Here is a 12,295-nt window from a genome sequence, read left to right on the forward strand (position 1 = left end):
TACAGATGAAAGTATTTTCAATGCATGGTTGGAGTTTCTATTTTAAAAAGACACTTGTGTGAATCCTTCCGACTTTCATTTTTTTCTCATTTTTCTCATAGCATTTTTTTTTTGAGGCAATCCAGAACAGTGTTAAAAGCATGCTTTTTGGAATCAGAACAACTTAGATTCAAGCCTCAACTAGACATCTTACTAGCGAGAGGACTTGGCAAAGTTCCTTACCATGTCTTTTATTTTTTTTAAAAATTTTTATTGAAATATAGTTGATTTACAATGTTGCGTTAGATTCAGGTGTACAACAAAGTGATTCAATTATACATGTATATATATATACACATTGGGTTGGCCAAACAGTTCATTGGGGTTTTTCCAATGTTACTGAAAAACCCGAACGAGCTGTTTGGCCAACCCAGTATATATTTGCCGTGTCTTTTAAATCTCAGTTTGCTGATCTGTGAAATGGAATAACAGTGCCTACTTCCTGGGATGTTGTGAAAATGGAGGTGATTTCCGTTAAGTGCTTAACACGGTGCTTAGTACACAGGAACATTTTTAGAGTAAAGAACCATCTGCTAATGACAGATTTGCATATACTTTCTGATAATCCACATCATCAATTCATGTTAAGGAAGAGGCAGAATCAGGACACACTTTCGTGTGGGACCACATAGCACAGGATGCTGGGGTGGGTGCTCAATTTGGACTCTAATTCTGCCATCAGCATATTCCTTAATGGCTTGTGTGTTAAAATGGCCATTCAGAGAACAGTGCAAACGTTTCTCCCTCGAGAATCTGTCTCCGATAGTCTCAATGCCCAAGGCCTCTTATGGCCACCATCACCTCCCTCCACCATGTGGCCAGACCGGGTGGGTTGCTGCAGGGCTGCGGTCCGACTGCCCAGGGCAGGGTCGAGGCAGAACTGGCTGCCCCTTTGCTGTCATGGATGGCTGTATCGATTCCCCAGGAAAGCCTGTGTACCTTAACTTAGGTATGTGCCCCCCCCAACTCATTTTAAAAAGGGATCCTGATTTTTCAAAGACTAAATTAAAAACCACCCTCTAGTGAAAAAAACATTCCCTGAAACTTCCAGCAAAGGAACTTAGGATGCTTGTAATTCTCTGCTGATCCTCACGTGTGGATTATCCCATCACTGGTGGATGACTTCCACTTTGGGATCCAAACCGACCAGCTGATGAACCAGATTCTCCCGGACCCCACCCCAGCTTCCTTAAATCCCACTGTTTTGCCTGTCTTTCCCCTCAAGGAGCCCATTTCCTTCTCTCTGCATTTTCTTGACCTTGCCTGTAACTCTGGTCTTGCTTTTATGATGATCCAAGCTCTGAGCTTAACCCTCTATTTCTTAACCACGATGGTTCTCTCCTCTTGCATTCCAACAGAGCAGGCGACTTTTGTCTGTTTATTCACCCACCCTCTCTCTTTCACGCTTCCGCAGCTCTGTAAGTCAATGTGTGCATTTCTCAATTTGTGTCCACATCATTTTATTCTCTCCTTGAGGACAGAAATCCAGTCTCACTCTGCTCACCTGCCTTTGCTTGGTGTACACTGTCATTCCCTGAGTGTTTGGTGAGTGAATTCTACACACTGGAGAGGCATTCTAATTTGAAACCAAAGAAACAAATTATGGAGAGCTGAAGAGGTTTAAGTCTGTACTAGGAGTTGACTTTGAAAAGCCACATATTAAGCTACTTTCCAATAAAGAAAATGGAAATTCTACTATGGTAAAATCCCCTAAGGCCTAAATTCCATTTATTTATAACTACTCCAAGGTAAACTGCACTCACCCCATTCATTAGACTATTAGAAAAAAGGAACTTTCTTGCAAATGTGTACTATTTATAAGTCATATTTAAAGTAGAAGTTTTAAAATTCTTTCAGATTATATTCTGGAACTCCTAAGAACTTTGAGAAAACTGTATTCACAGATGAGAAGTTGATTTAATTTAATTTAATTTAATATCACATCTTAACTCTGTGTGGTAGTAATTCCTCCAAAAAAAATCTACTAGGCAAGATGGGGTATAATGGCTCTGGTTTGTGTATATGTGGGAGAAATAATCACTACTCCTGTTAAAATCTTCTAAATCAGTCTGTTTACAGATTCAGCTAGAACTTCCTGCAATTTTTCACATCATCAAAATTTTATCAGTCACCCACTGTCCTAAACACACCTGCCACCTCACACCTCGTAAGGTCAAATCTAAATTGTAATCGACACAGAAGTCGAATGTAGGTATGTCCCCTCTTTCACTGGAACTCACATTTACAAACACATTATTCTCCTTATAAAACAGCATTGAGCGTACAGAAATAAATTTTGTGAGACAGAAAGCTTATTTACTTAATAAAAGGTTCACCCTATCATTGGACACACTTCACGTGCAGCCTTTCAGAGGCACACATTGTCCAGAGAGGGACAACGTTTGTTAGGTCACGTGTCCCTTAAGGCAGAGCTCTGGCCTTTCTTTTTTTTTTTTTTTTTTTTAATTTATTTATTTATTTATTTTTGGCTGTGTTGGGTCTTCATTTCTGTGCGAGGGCTTTCTCTAGTTGCGGCAAGCGGGGGCCACTCTTCATCGCAGTGCGCGGGCCTCTCATTATCGCGGCCTCTCTTGTTGCGGAGCACAGGCTCCAGACGCGCAGGCTCAGTAGTTGTGGCTCACGGGCCTAGTTGCTCCGTGGCATGTGGGATCTTCCCAGACCAGGGCTCGAACCCGTGTCCCCTGCATTGGCAGGCAGATTCTCAACCACTGCGCCACCAGGGAAGCCCCTGGCCTTTCTTAAAATGTTAGCATTCAGACAAAAATGAGAGATTCCACTGGAAAGAAGACTGACCTAATGGTGGAACGCTTCAAGTTTTAAATTATTTTAGATGACTTTGCATCTAGATCAGTCTAAGAACTCCTGAGTGAATTCACTGGCCTTGTGACTTGGGTTCATGGGCATAGGCTTTCCCTCAAGAGAAAAGTCGGGGACAACGGGGATCAAAATTTGTACAGTCGTCCCTCGGTATCCATGGTGGAGTGGTTCCAGGACCCCCGAAGATACCAAAATCCACGGATGTTCAAGTTCCTTATATAAAATGGTGTAGTATTTTCATATAACCTATGCACATCCTCCTGTATACTTTAAATCATCTCTAGATGACTTACAATACCTAATACTATGTGAATGCCATGTAAATAGTAGCTTGCACACAGCAAATTCAAGTTTTGCTTTGGGGAACTTTCTGGAATTTTTTTTCTTTTCACATATTTTTGATCTGTAGTTGGTTGAATCCATGGATGCAGAACCCGTGGATACGGAAGGCCAAGTGTATCAGCCATCAGAGCCCATCAAACCAATTCCTGACCTCTTGGGTGCTCCAGCCACCTACTCTTAAAGCAAATGGTCAATACTTTATGAGAAACACTGAGGGAGACAGACAGAGATTGTGCTTCCTTATGTTTAGAGGCATAAGATTGATACAGCTGCTCGAGATTTCTGGCTCGAGTCTCTGTCTTACTTCTCTGACTGGCAGCTAAAAACCTGAGGTTGACTTTTCTCTCTCAGGCTGTCCACAAAACTGGCCCCAAAGGGAGCAAGCCCGGCCTCCTTCCTCTTCTGCAGAGATCTGCACACGATGTGCTAAGTTTTTACACCTCCTTCTAGAAGTTCTGCCTCCTAGGGTTTGCTATTTGGTTGTCAGCCTTGGGATTTTACTTAAGATAATGGACTAGAGAACCAACAAATCTTTCCCAGGGTTATTTTGTTAAGTGGATTTCTTGCAAAATACCTGTTTCTATTACCTAAATTACTGACTTGATTACTAATGACATGAAGTTATGGGAGCGGGTATTTTAATTCACCTACTTAATAAAGTAAGAAGAGTTTTGGTAAATTAGACCCCAAAGGCTCTTTTCTCTGAACTCTTAGGGCACTTGAGGTAACTCTACACACGGCACATGTCAAAGCTCACTCTTTATTACGTGTGGTTACCTGCTTGGTTTAGCTCCCCAGCTGGGTGATATGCTTCGAAGGTACTGCCCAACTTTGCCTTTTTTGCAGAAAGCAAATATATTGTGAAGTTGGGTCATGTAAAATACCGTCCTTCAATACGTTGCTCTTTCAAGTAGACGTATATTTGAGGAAACTGATGCTTTAATTTTCTCTTAACCATAGATTGTTGTGACCATTGTCACTTCATTCAGGAATATCTACTGAGGGTCCACTAATGGTTAAGCCTCCACGGTAAGTGAGATGGATTTTACAGGGCCTGCGGGGTGGAGGCCTCGGGCAGGGGAGACAAGATAGCCAGGCAGATAGGGGCTGAAGGCCAGTGTCGGGGGGCAGCGATGAGAAAGTGCTCCGGGAATTCAGAGCAAGGGCAGTTCCGCTCAGCGGGGAGCCGGCAGTGACGGGCAGGTCTGTGGAGAGCTGGTTCTGGAGCTGAGCCCTCCATTATGTGTTCAAGAGGGAGCCGGGAACCAACTCTACCAAGGGCGACATCAGTGGGGCTGGCGGCTGAGCCAGGCCAAAGCCGAGGGCCAGCCGAAGACCCACGGCCACCTCCGAGTCCGCTCGGCAGCACCATTCGGTCCAAACGCCGAATAGCTGGGTTTGCAAAAGACATCCAGCGCACCTGCAGGCCACGCCCACTGTCTGATGATGCCATTTTTCACTTACAAGCTAATGAAGTGTTTAACACCCCCAGAGACCATTTTAAAAAAGGAAACCGAGAGAGAAAACGTTGAGGTACCCACCTATTTATTATCAGATACACGCGCCCATTGACCTTGGCATGGCTACACGGGGGCACAAGGAAGCAGGTGGTGGCAGCGGGGGACAGTTGGAGAGAGAAAGAGGAGAGCGTTAGCCAGAGAGGAAGAGCTGGTGTCCCGTAAGCTCTGCACCACCACGTGTGTCACCGACATGGTGCACGCACCGGAGGAGGGTCCGGACAGCGAGATTCGGCAGCAGAGAAATCAAAGTCAGGAAATCGCCGGACGGTAACAGTCTCTCCCTCCCTACCCCCCAGTCACACACCCTGTCAGGAATCTGTAAGGTTTACATGTCCAGAATGCATTTATCAGATAAAATACCACGGAAAACATGAATTCTTGCTCCTTCCCCGGAATTAAAAAAAGAAAATCCTCCTAAATGTCCATATTCAACATACTGTTTTCTGAGGTGTTGTAAAACTGAAGTCAGAAAAAAGTCATTCTATTTCTATAGGCATCACTGTACTTTCTAAAACAAATTATGGACAAATTGCAGTGACGGATATTTAAATAAGGAGTGGATATTTAGTACCTTATTAAGTATATATTATATAATAATTACATTGTAATTATGTTATATATTTTATCAGTATATAAGGGAAATGATATTCCTGAGAATGCCTACCTAGAACTAATAATAGTTTCACATAAGGTATATCATAAAACATTTTCATAATGCTAACTTTATAAATTCTGGAAGGCTAAACAATGAATTCTGCTTCAGACACAAGTGACATTTGCCTACAGGGCCTACACAAACCACAAAAACAACAGACAAACCAGGAAAAGGACAGCTGGCTATCACAGAAACAACAGTACTGGAATCACTTTAAGGGATAAAATGCATCGATTATTCCCAATTTGGGAGGTTTTTTTTTTCCCCCCCCCCAAGCATCTACTAAGCGGGCAGGAACAGAGAAGGCAAAGCAGGACAGTCAATCCCAACTCCGAAAATACGTTTCTCTTCATCATTTTGATTTTAATGTAGCCATTTACTAGCGTTCTAGGCACTAAAACTACCGTGAGGTGAAAATTGTTAGTAAGGAAAATACTACAATGGAAAAGAGCTGCGAAAAAGATGGGATACGTATCTTATGTTCCAAGTTGAAATCTGGGGGACTTTTATATGAAACTCTTGCATGAAATCCCAAAACACCGAACTTGAGTGAGTCCTTTGAACTCCTCGAGCTTCTAGAAAACTGTTTTTCACAGAACCAAAAATGAAATCCTGCATTCCTAAACCATTCAGGTGGCTGCCATTATATACTCTCGCCTCGCCCTTTACATTTTCTTGGAAATGTAACAGTTAAGGGGGGCGCTCAGGCTGAGCTGCGGCCAGAGGAGGGCCAGCTCCGGTCTCAGACTCAACAGACTGCTTGGCCTCCTTCCCTGTCCTGCCAGGCGAGGGGGTTACGGGCTGGCAGGACACCAGAGGAAACAGGGAGAACACATCTTGACACAGGCTGCTGTCCTTCTCCAGAACCTACATAATTAAATCAGGTTCTACATACTTAACAGGAACTCTGTGCAACAAATTCAGTTTTCCATAATTCCACTCCTTCGCACAGCAGAACACAGACAGTTTGATATTTCATAAACTGTGCATGATGAGATACTGCTGCATCTTCTTTTGATGGACACGTTGTTTCCCTTGAAAAAGAGCTAAGGGGAATTTTCAACTGTGGCATCTGTGCTCCTTTAAATACAGCACTTTGCTCCCTTATTTACTTAACAAGTGTTTTTCCAGGAACTGCATCACAGGCTATTATGCGAAGCAGAGAGGAAAATCAGTATCAAGGTTCATTAGACGAATGCTTGTAATTTCCCCGTGATGGAGCAGATCTAGGCATGTGTGATGACCCACCGTGGCTTCAGCACACATGGCCAGGGAGAGCCAGATCCACCTGCTACTTGTAAACAATTTATGTTTATTGATGGGCAGACCACAACAGGGAGCTGATGAAAGAAAACACTGCCTTCGCTTTCTTTCCTTAAATCTTATTCTGGTTACTCATAGATGGCAGATTCTCTCCTTTTAGCCAAGGTTCTTCCCTTCCAAGACGGAAGGGAGAATTCTGCACTGCGCTCTCACTCACAGCGACTTCTTCTCTGCCTATTAGTGCGACAGAAAACTCATCCTCCGAATTAGCCAGATTCTGTAAATGTTCTAAACACACCTCACCAGCCTGGACACAAAAGACACATCACCACCACTAAGGAATTTCAGTCTACACAGCTACTCTGAACTAATTCACATGCCTGTCAAGATCACTGCATGAACCATCATAAATCACTACCAACTGTTTCACAAAGTGCCGTCAAATATTCCACATTTTTTCTCATTTTTTCCCCACTTACAGGCTGATACTCATGGCAAGTTCAGGGCTGAGATTCTAAGTGAGATGGTTGGGAGGGTCCAGGCTGCCTTCCTGGAGCTTCCTGCACGGGCTCACCTGTAGATGGCGCTGTCTTCCTTGCTGGGAATGGACTTCAGGTCCGTGAGTTCCAGGAAGCGGTCGTGGAAGTAGTGCAGGTGCAGGATGCACACCAGCAAGAAGGACGTGGGGATGAATATGCGCGTGAAGAGCTCAGCCACCGTGAACTGTTTTAAGCCAAGGTCCTCCAGCCTGCAAAACAAAACGGCTTTCCCCTGTGGGCTCTCCTACCCGAATGTCTACTGGAAGTTGGCTGTTTCACAGTGATTTCATATTGAGTGTTTTCAAGACAGCATTCTCGATTTCCCCATTTCCTGAAGCAGCTGAGCTGCTCTCCACCGCCCTCTCCCCACCCTGCTCTTCACTGGCACAACCGTCTACCTCGTGCAAAACGCCCCGATCAGGGTGTTCCCCCGACACTTTCTTTGCCTTCTGGTCTCCACCATCTGCGTTCCTTCAACCTCATCCCTTGAATCTGTCCTCGTTTTCATCTCTAGCACCTCCTATTCCAGGTGGAGCCACCATCCTCACTCGCAGGACACCCCCCACTGCTGGCTGACCATCCTGCTGGGTCTATTCTTGTCCCCCACACACATCACTTTTTCCTCAGCCAGTCAAGGGTGCTTTAAAGACTTACAGAAATTTCACCATGAATGAGATGTGAACCATCACTACCTACAAGCCTTGCACCTCCGGGTGCCTAGCTGACCTTTCCCACTTCTCCCCTTGCTCCCCACAGGCCAGCCTTGCTGCCTTTCCACACACACACACACCCACACATGCCAAAGTCTGCCCTGCCTCAGGGCCTTTGCATTTGCTGCTCTCTTTTTCTGGAATGTTCATCCACCTCCCAGCTCCCAACTCACACACTTTTCTAAAGACAAGCTCCTTCCTATTCTTCAGGAGTTTAAATGACACCTCCTCAGGGACTTCCCTGGCTGTCCAGTGGTTAAGATTCAGTGCTTTCACTGCTGAGGGCGTGGGTTCAGTCCCTGCTCGGGGAACTAAGATCCTGCATGCTGCGTGGCGCAGCCAAAAAAAAAAACACAATGACGCCTCCTCAGGGAAGCCTGCCCTAACTACTCTATCTCTAGTTATTCTCCCCCATTCTTCAGTACCTCAACCTGTTTCTGTTTCCTTCACAGACGTGTCGCAGTTGATTTGTTTGTACATTACGTAGGCTTTTGGTTTGTCTCCTCTCCTAGACTATAAACTCCACAGGGCTCAGACTCTGTCTCTCTTGCTTCCTGTTGCATCTTCAGGTACAGAAGAGTGTCTGGCCCAGGGGAGGCACTCAAGAAATATTTGCTGAATTGACTTAAAGATATATTAGTCTAGCTACACGGTGAACCTTCCTTTTAACTTTCCTCTTGGCCACCTCAGGATACTCAGCTCTATGCCCAGTGCTGGTGGGATTTCTAAACGAACTTCAGAAGTTTACAGAAGCAAATTAGAAAAGCCTAGACTTCTATCTATTTCATGCACAAGAAAGATTTCATCACCACTAGTCTCTGAGCACTTTTCCTGTGGCACCAACTACTCCTTAGATCGTAGCACCGGCTCCATCAGTGAGGAGAGGCTGATGTGTTACCTTATGAACCTACTGATAAGGAACTGGGCTCCAGTTAAGAAAGGAGGAAGCGTGACAGTGAGGAACCAGGCAGGTGTGCTTCACATGAAACCGACACTAGAAAATGCCATTTCATTAATAATGGGCGGAAAATTCACTTTTCAGTTGATATTTATTGAGTACCTACTATGTGCTAAAAGCTCAGGGCAAGGTCATGAGAACCCAAAATGGCCAAGACCTGAGTCCTCTTCTGGAGGAACCTTTATTTTTTTTTTGAATTTTATTGTATTTATTTTTTTATACAGCAGGTTTTTATTAGTTATCCATTTTATACATATTAGTGATTATCTGTCAATCCCAATCTCCCAATTCATCACACCACCACCACCCCCCGCCACTTTCCCCCCTTGGTGTCCATACGTTTGTTCTCTACATCTGTGTCTCAATTTCTGCCCTGCAAACTGGTTCATCTGTACCATTTTTCTAGAACTTATAGCCAGTAATGATGTCATGTTTTACAACAACCTCCCAGAAAGATGTTTTGAATGACACGCATTCACAACTTCACGCTGTTTGTTATTTGCCATCCCACTGTCCACCACAATTACTTACTTTTCTTTTTTCAATCCAGTCATATTTTGCCACAGGCCCGGGAAGTTTTCAAACTGATATGTGTATATAAAGATCAGCACCAGCATCGTGTAGATAACCACCGACATCCAGAAATATTTCAGGATCCGTCTCCACCACTCATAGTGCACCTGAACAACAAACAAGAAAAAAAAAAGTGGTGAGAGGAAAACTCACAAAAATACCTGGTTTATTCAAAGAAGACAGGTGATTCCATTTACAAATGTTTGAAAACAAAGTCAAGTTCATTTTTAGTTTTTGAGGCTCTGTTCCTCGTAGGGTTGGGTGGCTGTGGATTGGAATCTGGTTCCACCAGAAATTGTGAGTTGTGTCTTTGGGCAAAGCTGCTGGACCACCCTAAGCTTGTTTCCTCCTCAAGAGTATTTACTTGCCAGTTGTTCTGAGGATGAAATAATGATGTTTATATCATCATCATTAATAATGATGTTTACCTCGGCATGATGTCTGGTCTATATCTGGTCTACGGGAGGCTTTCAAGGAGGTATAGTCTGTCCCTGTGGTCATGGCTGGGGAAACTGCCTCCGTTTTGAAATTCAGAGTGATGCCGTATGAATACAAATGTGAAACCACCACAGAGAGGAGGCATCCCTCTTTACCAAAAACCTGTGGGTTTTCATTAGAGAACATCTACCCGGAATTTCAGAAGGTATTTCAAAATGTGATTGACCTCAGTTGAGACATTTTCATCTCCACAGGTAATCGACTCTTGTTAATCGAGGTTGCTTTACTTGTTTTCTTGGTTGCCGGCAGGAACGTTTACTGTTGCACTTGTGTACATCATCAGGCTCCCACCCATCATCAGTTACATGGAATTTGTGGAGAGGCTAACTCACTTCAATATAACATTTCATAAATTCTAATTAATGAAATACTAAAGCACTCAGTGCATTATACATACATTTGTATACACACACAGACACACACACACACATGCGCACGATTTTCTGATTCCAAAGTTGAAATACAAATGAACTGAATATTATCCAGTATTTTAGATTACCCAGCCACGGTTTTTACATTACTATTCAAAAGTGTAATCTAATGATACAGACTTCTTATTTAATTAATAATTTTTGAAAAACTTATGAATTTTTTCTGACTTTTTTTTACCCATGCATTTGTTTTTTTTCAGTTTTGTCATGTTTACTTTATTTATTGAAGTATAGTTGATTTACAACTATACATTGTTGATTTACAATGTTGTATAGGTGTTGTATAGGTGTTGTGTTGTATAGGTTTCAGGTGTACAGCAAAGTGATTTAGCTATACATTTTTTTTTTTCAGATTCTTTTCTTTTATAGGTCATTACAAAATACTGGGTATAGTGCCCTGCGCTATACCATAGGTCCTTATTTATCTATTTTATATATAGCAGTGTGTTTCTGTTAATCCCAAACTCCTAATTTATCCCTCCCCCCCTTCCCCTTTGGTAACCATAAGTTTGTTCTCTATGTCTGTGGGTCTGTTTTTGTTTTGTAAATAAGTTCATTTGTGTGGTATTTTAGATTCCACATGTAAGTGATATCATATGGTACTTGTCTTTCTCTGTCTGACTCACTTCACTTAGTATGGTAATCTCTAAGTCCATGTTGCTGCAAATGGCATTATTTCGTTCTTTTTTATGGCTGAGTAATATTCCATTGAGTATATGTACCACATCTTCTTTATCCATTCCTCTGTTGATGGACATTTCTAAGACCAGGAACAAGACAAGGATGCCCACTCTAACCACTTCTCTGCCATTTTAAGAACCTAACGTTTAAAATCAGTGAACAAGCTGAAGGGAGCTACTTCTCATTTTAGGATTCCTAGTGCATAATGTCTGAATCTCATCGACCCCTTTACACGATGTTTTCACAAGATCATAGTAACTTAGGGTCTTGTCGAAAGAAGCTCACGTATGTTCCTGGACAGATGTTAGGATTGAAAAACAGGGACAGCTGCATACCCACCTGATACAGGGCCACACAGAACAGGAAGAGCACCATGTAGATGATCTTGTACATCACGATTTTACCCTCGAAGCTGACGAAGAAGAACATCCCTCCACAGACGTAGATCCAGTACTTGATGAACAAGGCCACCACCAGGTTACCCAGCACCTTCATGATGTCCTGCTCGTCCTCCTCCTCCTCCTCCTTCTTCTGCTCCTGCTTCTCCTCCTTTGGCTCCTCTTCTTCCTTCTTCTCCTGGGCCTCCCCATCCACCTGTATGTCCTGTTCGTCATCTTCAAAAGAGAAGACCATGCTGTTCAATGGAGCTGGTCAACCACAGCTCAGAACCACACTCTGACCGGTGTGATGTGAGTGCCACACAGCGCACGCATTTCATGCATTACCATATGATTTAAATAATTTTAGATGGTTCTAATAAACAAGGCAGAATTTATGGAGCTAATTATAGTCCATTTTCCTAATCTTCTTGAAATATAGTTTTAAAGAAATACATTTGCTAATATTTTTATACTCATCTTTTTATAACACCTATTTCACTTGTAATATCCTGCTGTAACTACTGCAGGATCGAGGAAAAATACATAGGCAACAATAACACAAATAAAAACTACTATGACAACTTCAAATTCCAACTGTTAACATGACTCCAGACAATCCTAGCAGTATTTTACTGGATTTGGGTTAATGGTAATAATCTTAACCAAAAGTATGCTTTTAGAGAACTAAGAAATTAAGAGTTAAAGCCAAATATAATTTAATTTAAATTAGAATTGAAGAATAATTGTAATTTACCTAAGTTTAAAATAGTTTTATGCACTGCAATGAAAAGCTTATATTTGGTCTTACTTTAAAATATGCTAATATATGACTCATTTTTGTGTTACTAAGGCAACCTATTGAATACAT

At 42.6% G+C, this 12,295-nt stretch overlaps 1 protein-coding gene across 1 annotated transcript in view; it reads right to left on the reverse strand.

Moving 5' to 3' along the window:
• PIEZO2 (piezo type mechanosensitive ion channel component 2) overlaps positions 1-12,295 on the reverse strand; it is a 339,105-nt gene that overhangs the window by 83,815 nt on the left and 242,995 nt on the right. Inside the window, exons 15-17 of the mRNA XM_057526094.1 lie at positions 11,387-11,661; positions 9,396-9,544; positions 7,232-7,405 (exon numbers count right to left, since the gene is read on the reverse strand). Of these exons, the coding sequence (XP_057382077.1) occupies positions 7,232-7,405; positions 9,396-9,544; positions 11,387-11,661 (598 nt within the window). The remainder of the gene's footprint in view (positions 1-7,231; positions 7,406-9,395; positions 9,545-11,386; positions 11,662-12,295) is intronic.

Source organism: Balaenoptera acutorostrata, chromosome 13 (genome assembly GCF_949987535.1).
Source record: "Balaenoptera acutorostrata chromosome 13, mBalAcu1.1, whole genome shotgun sequence".
Classification (NCBI taxonomy): domain Eukaryota; kingdom Metazoa; phylum Chordata; class Mammalia; order Artiodactyla; family Balaenopteridae; genus Balaenoptera; species Balaenoptera acutorostrata.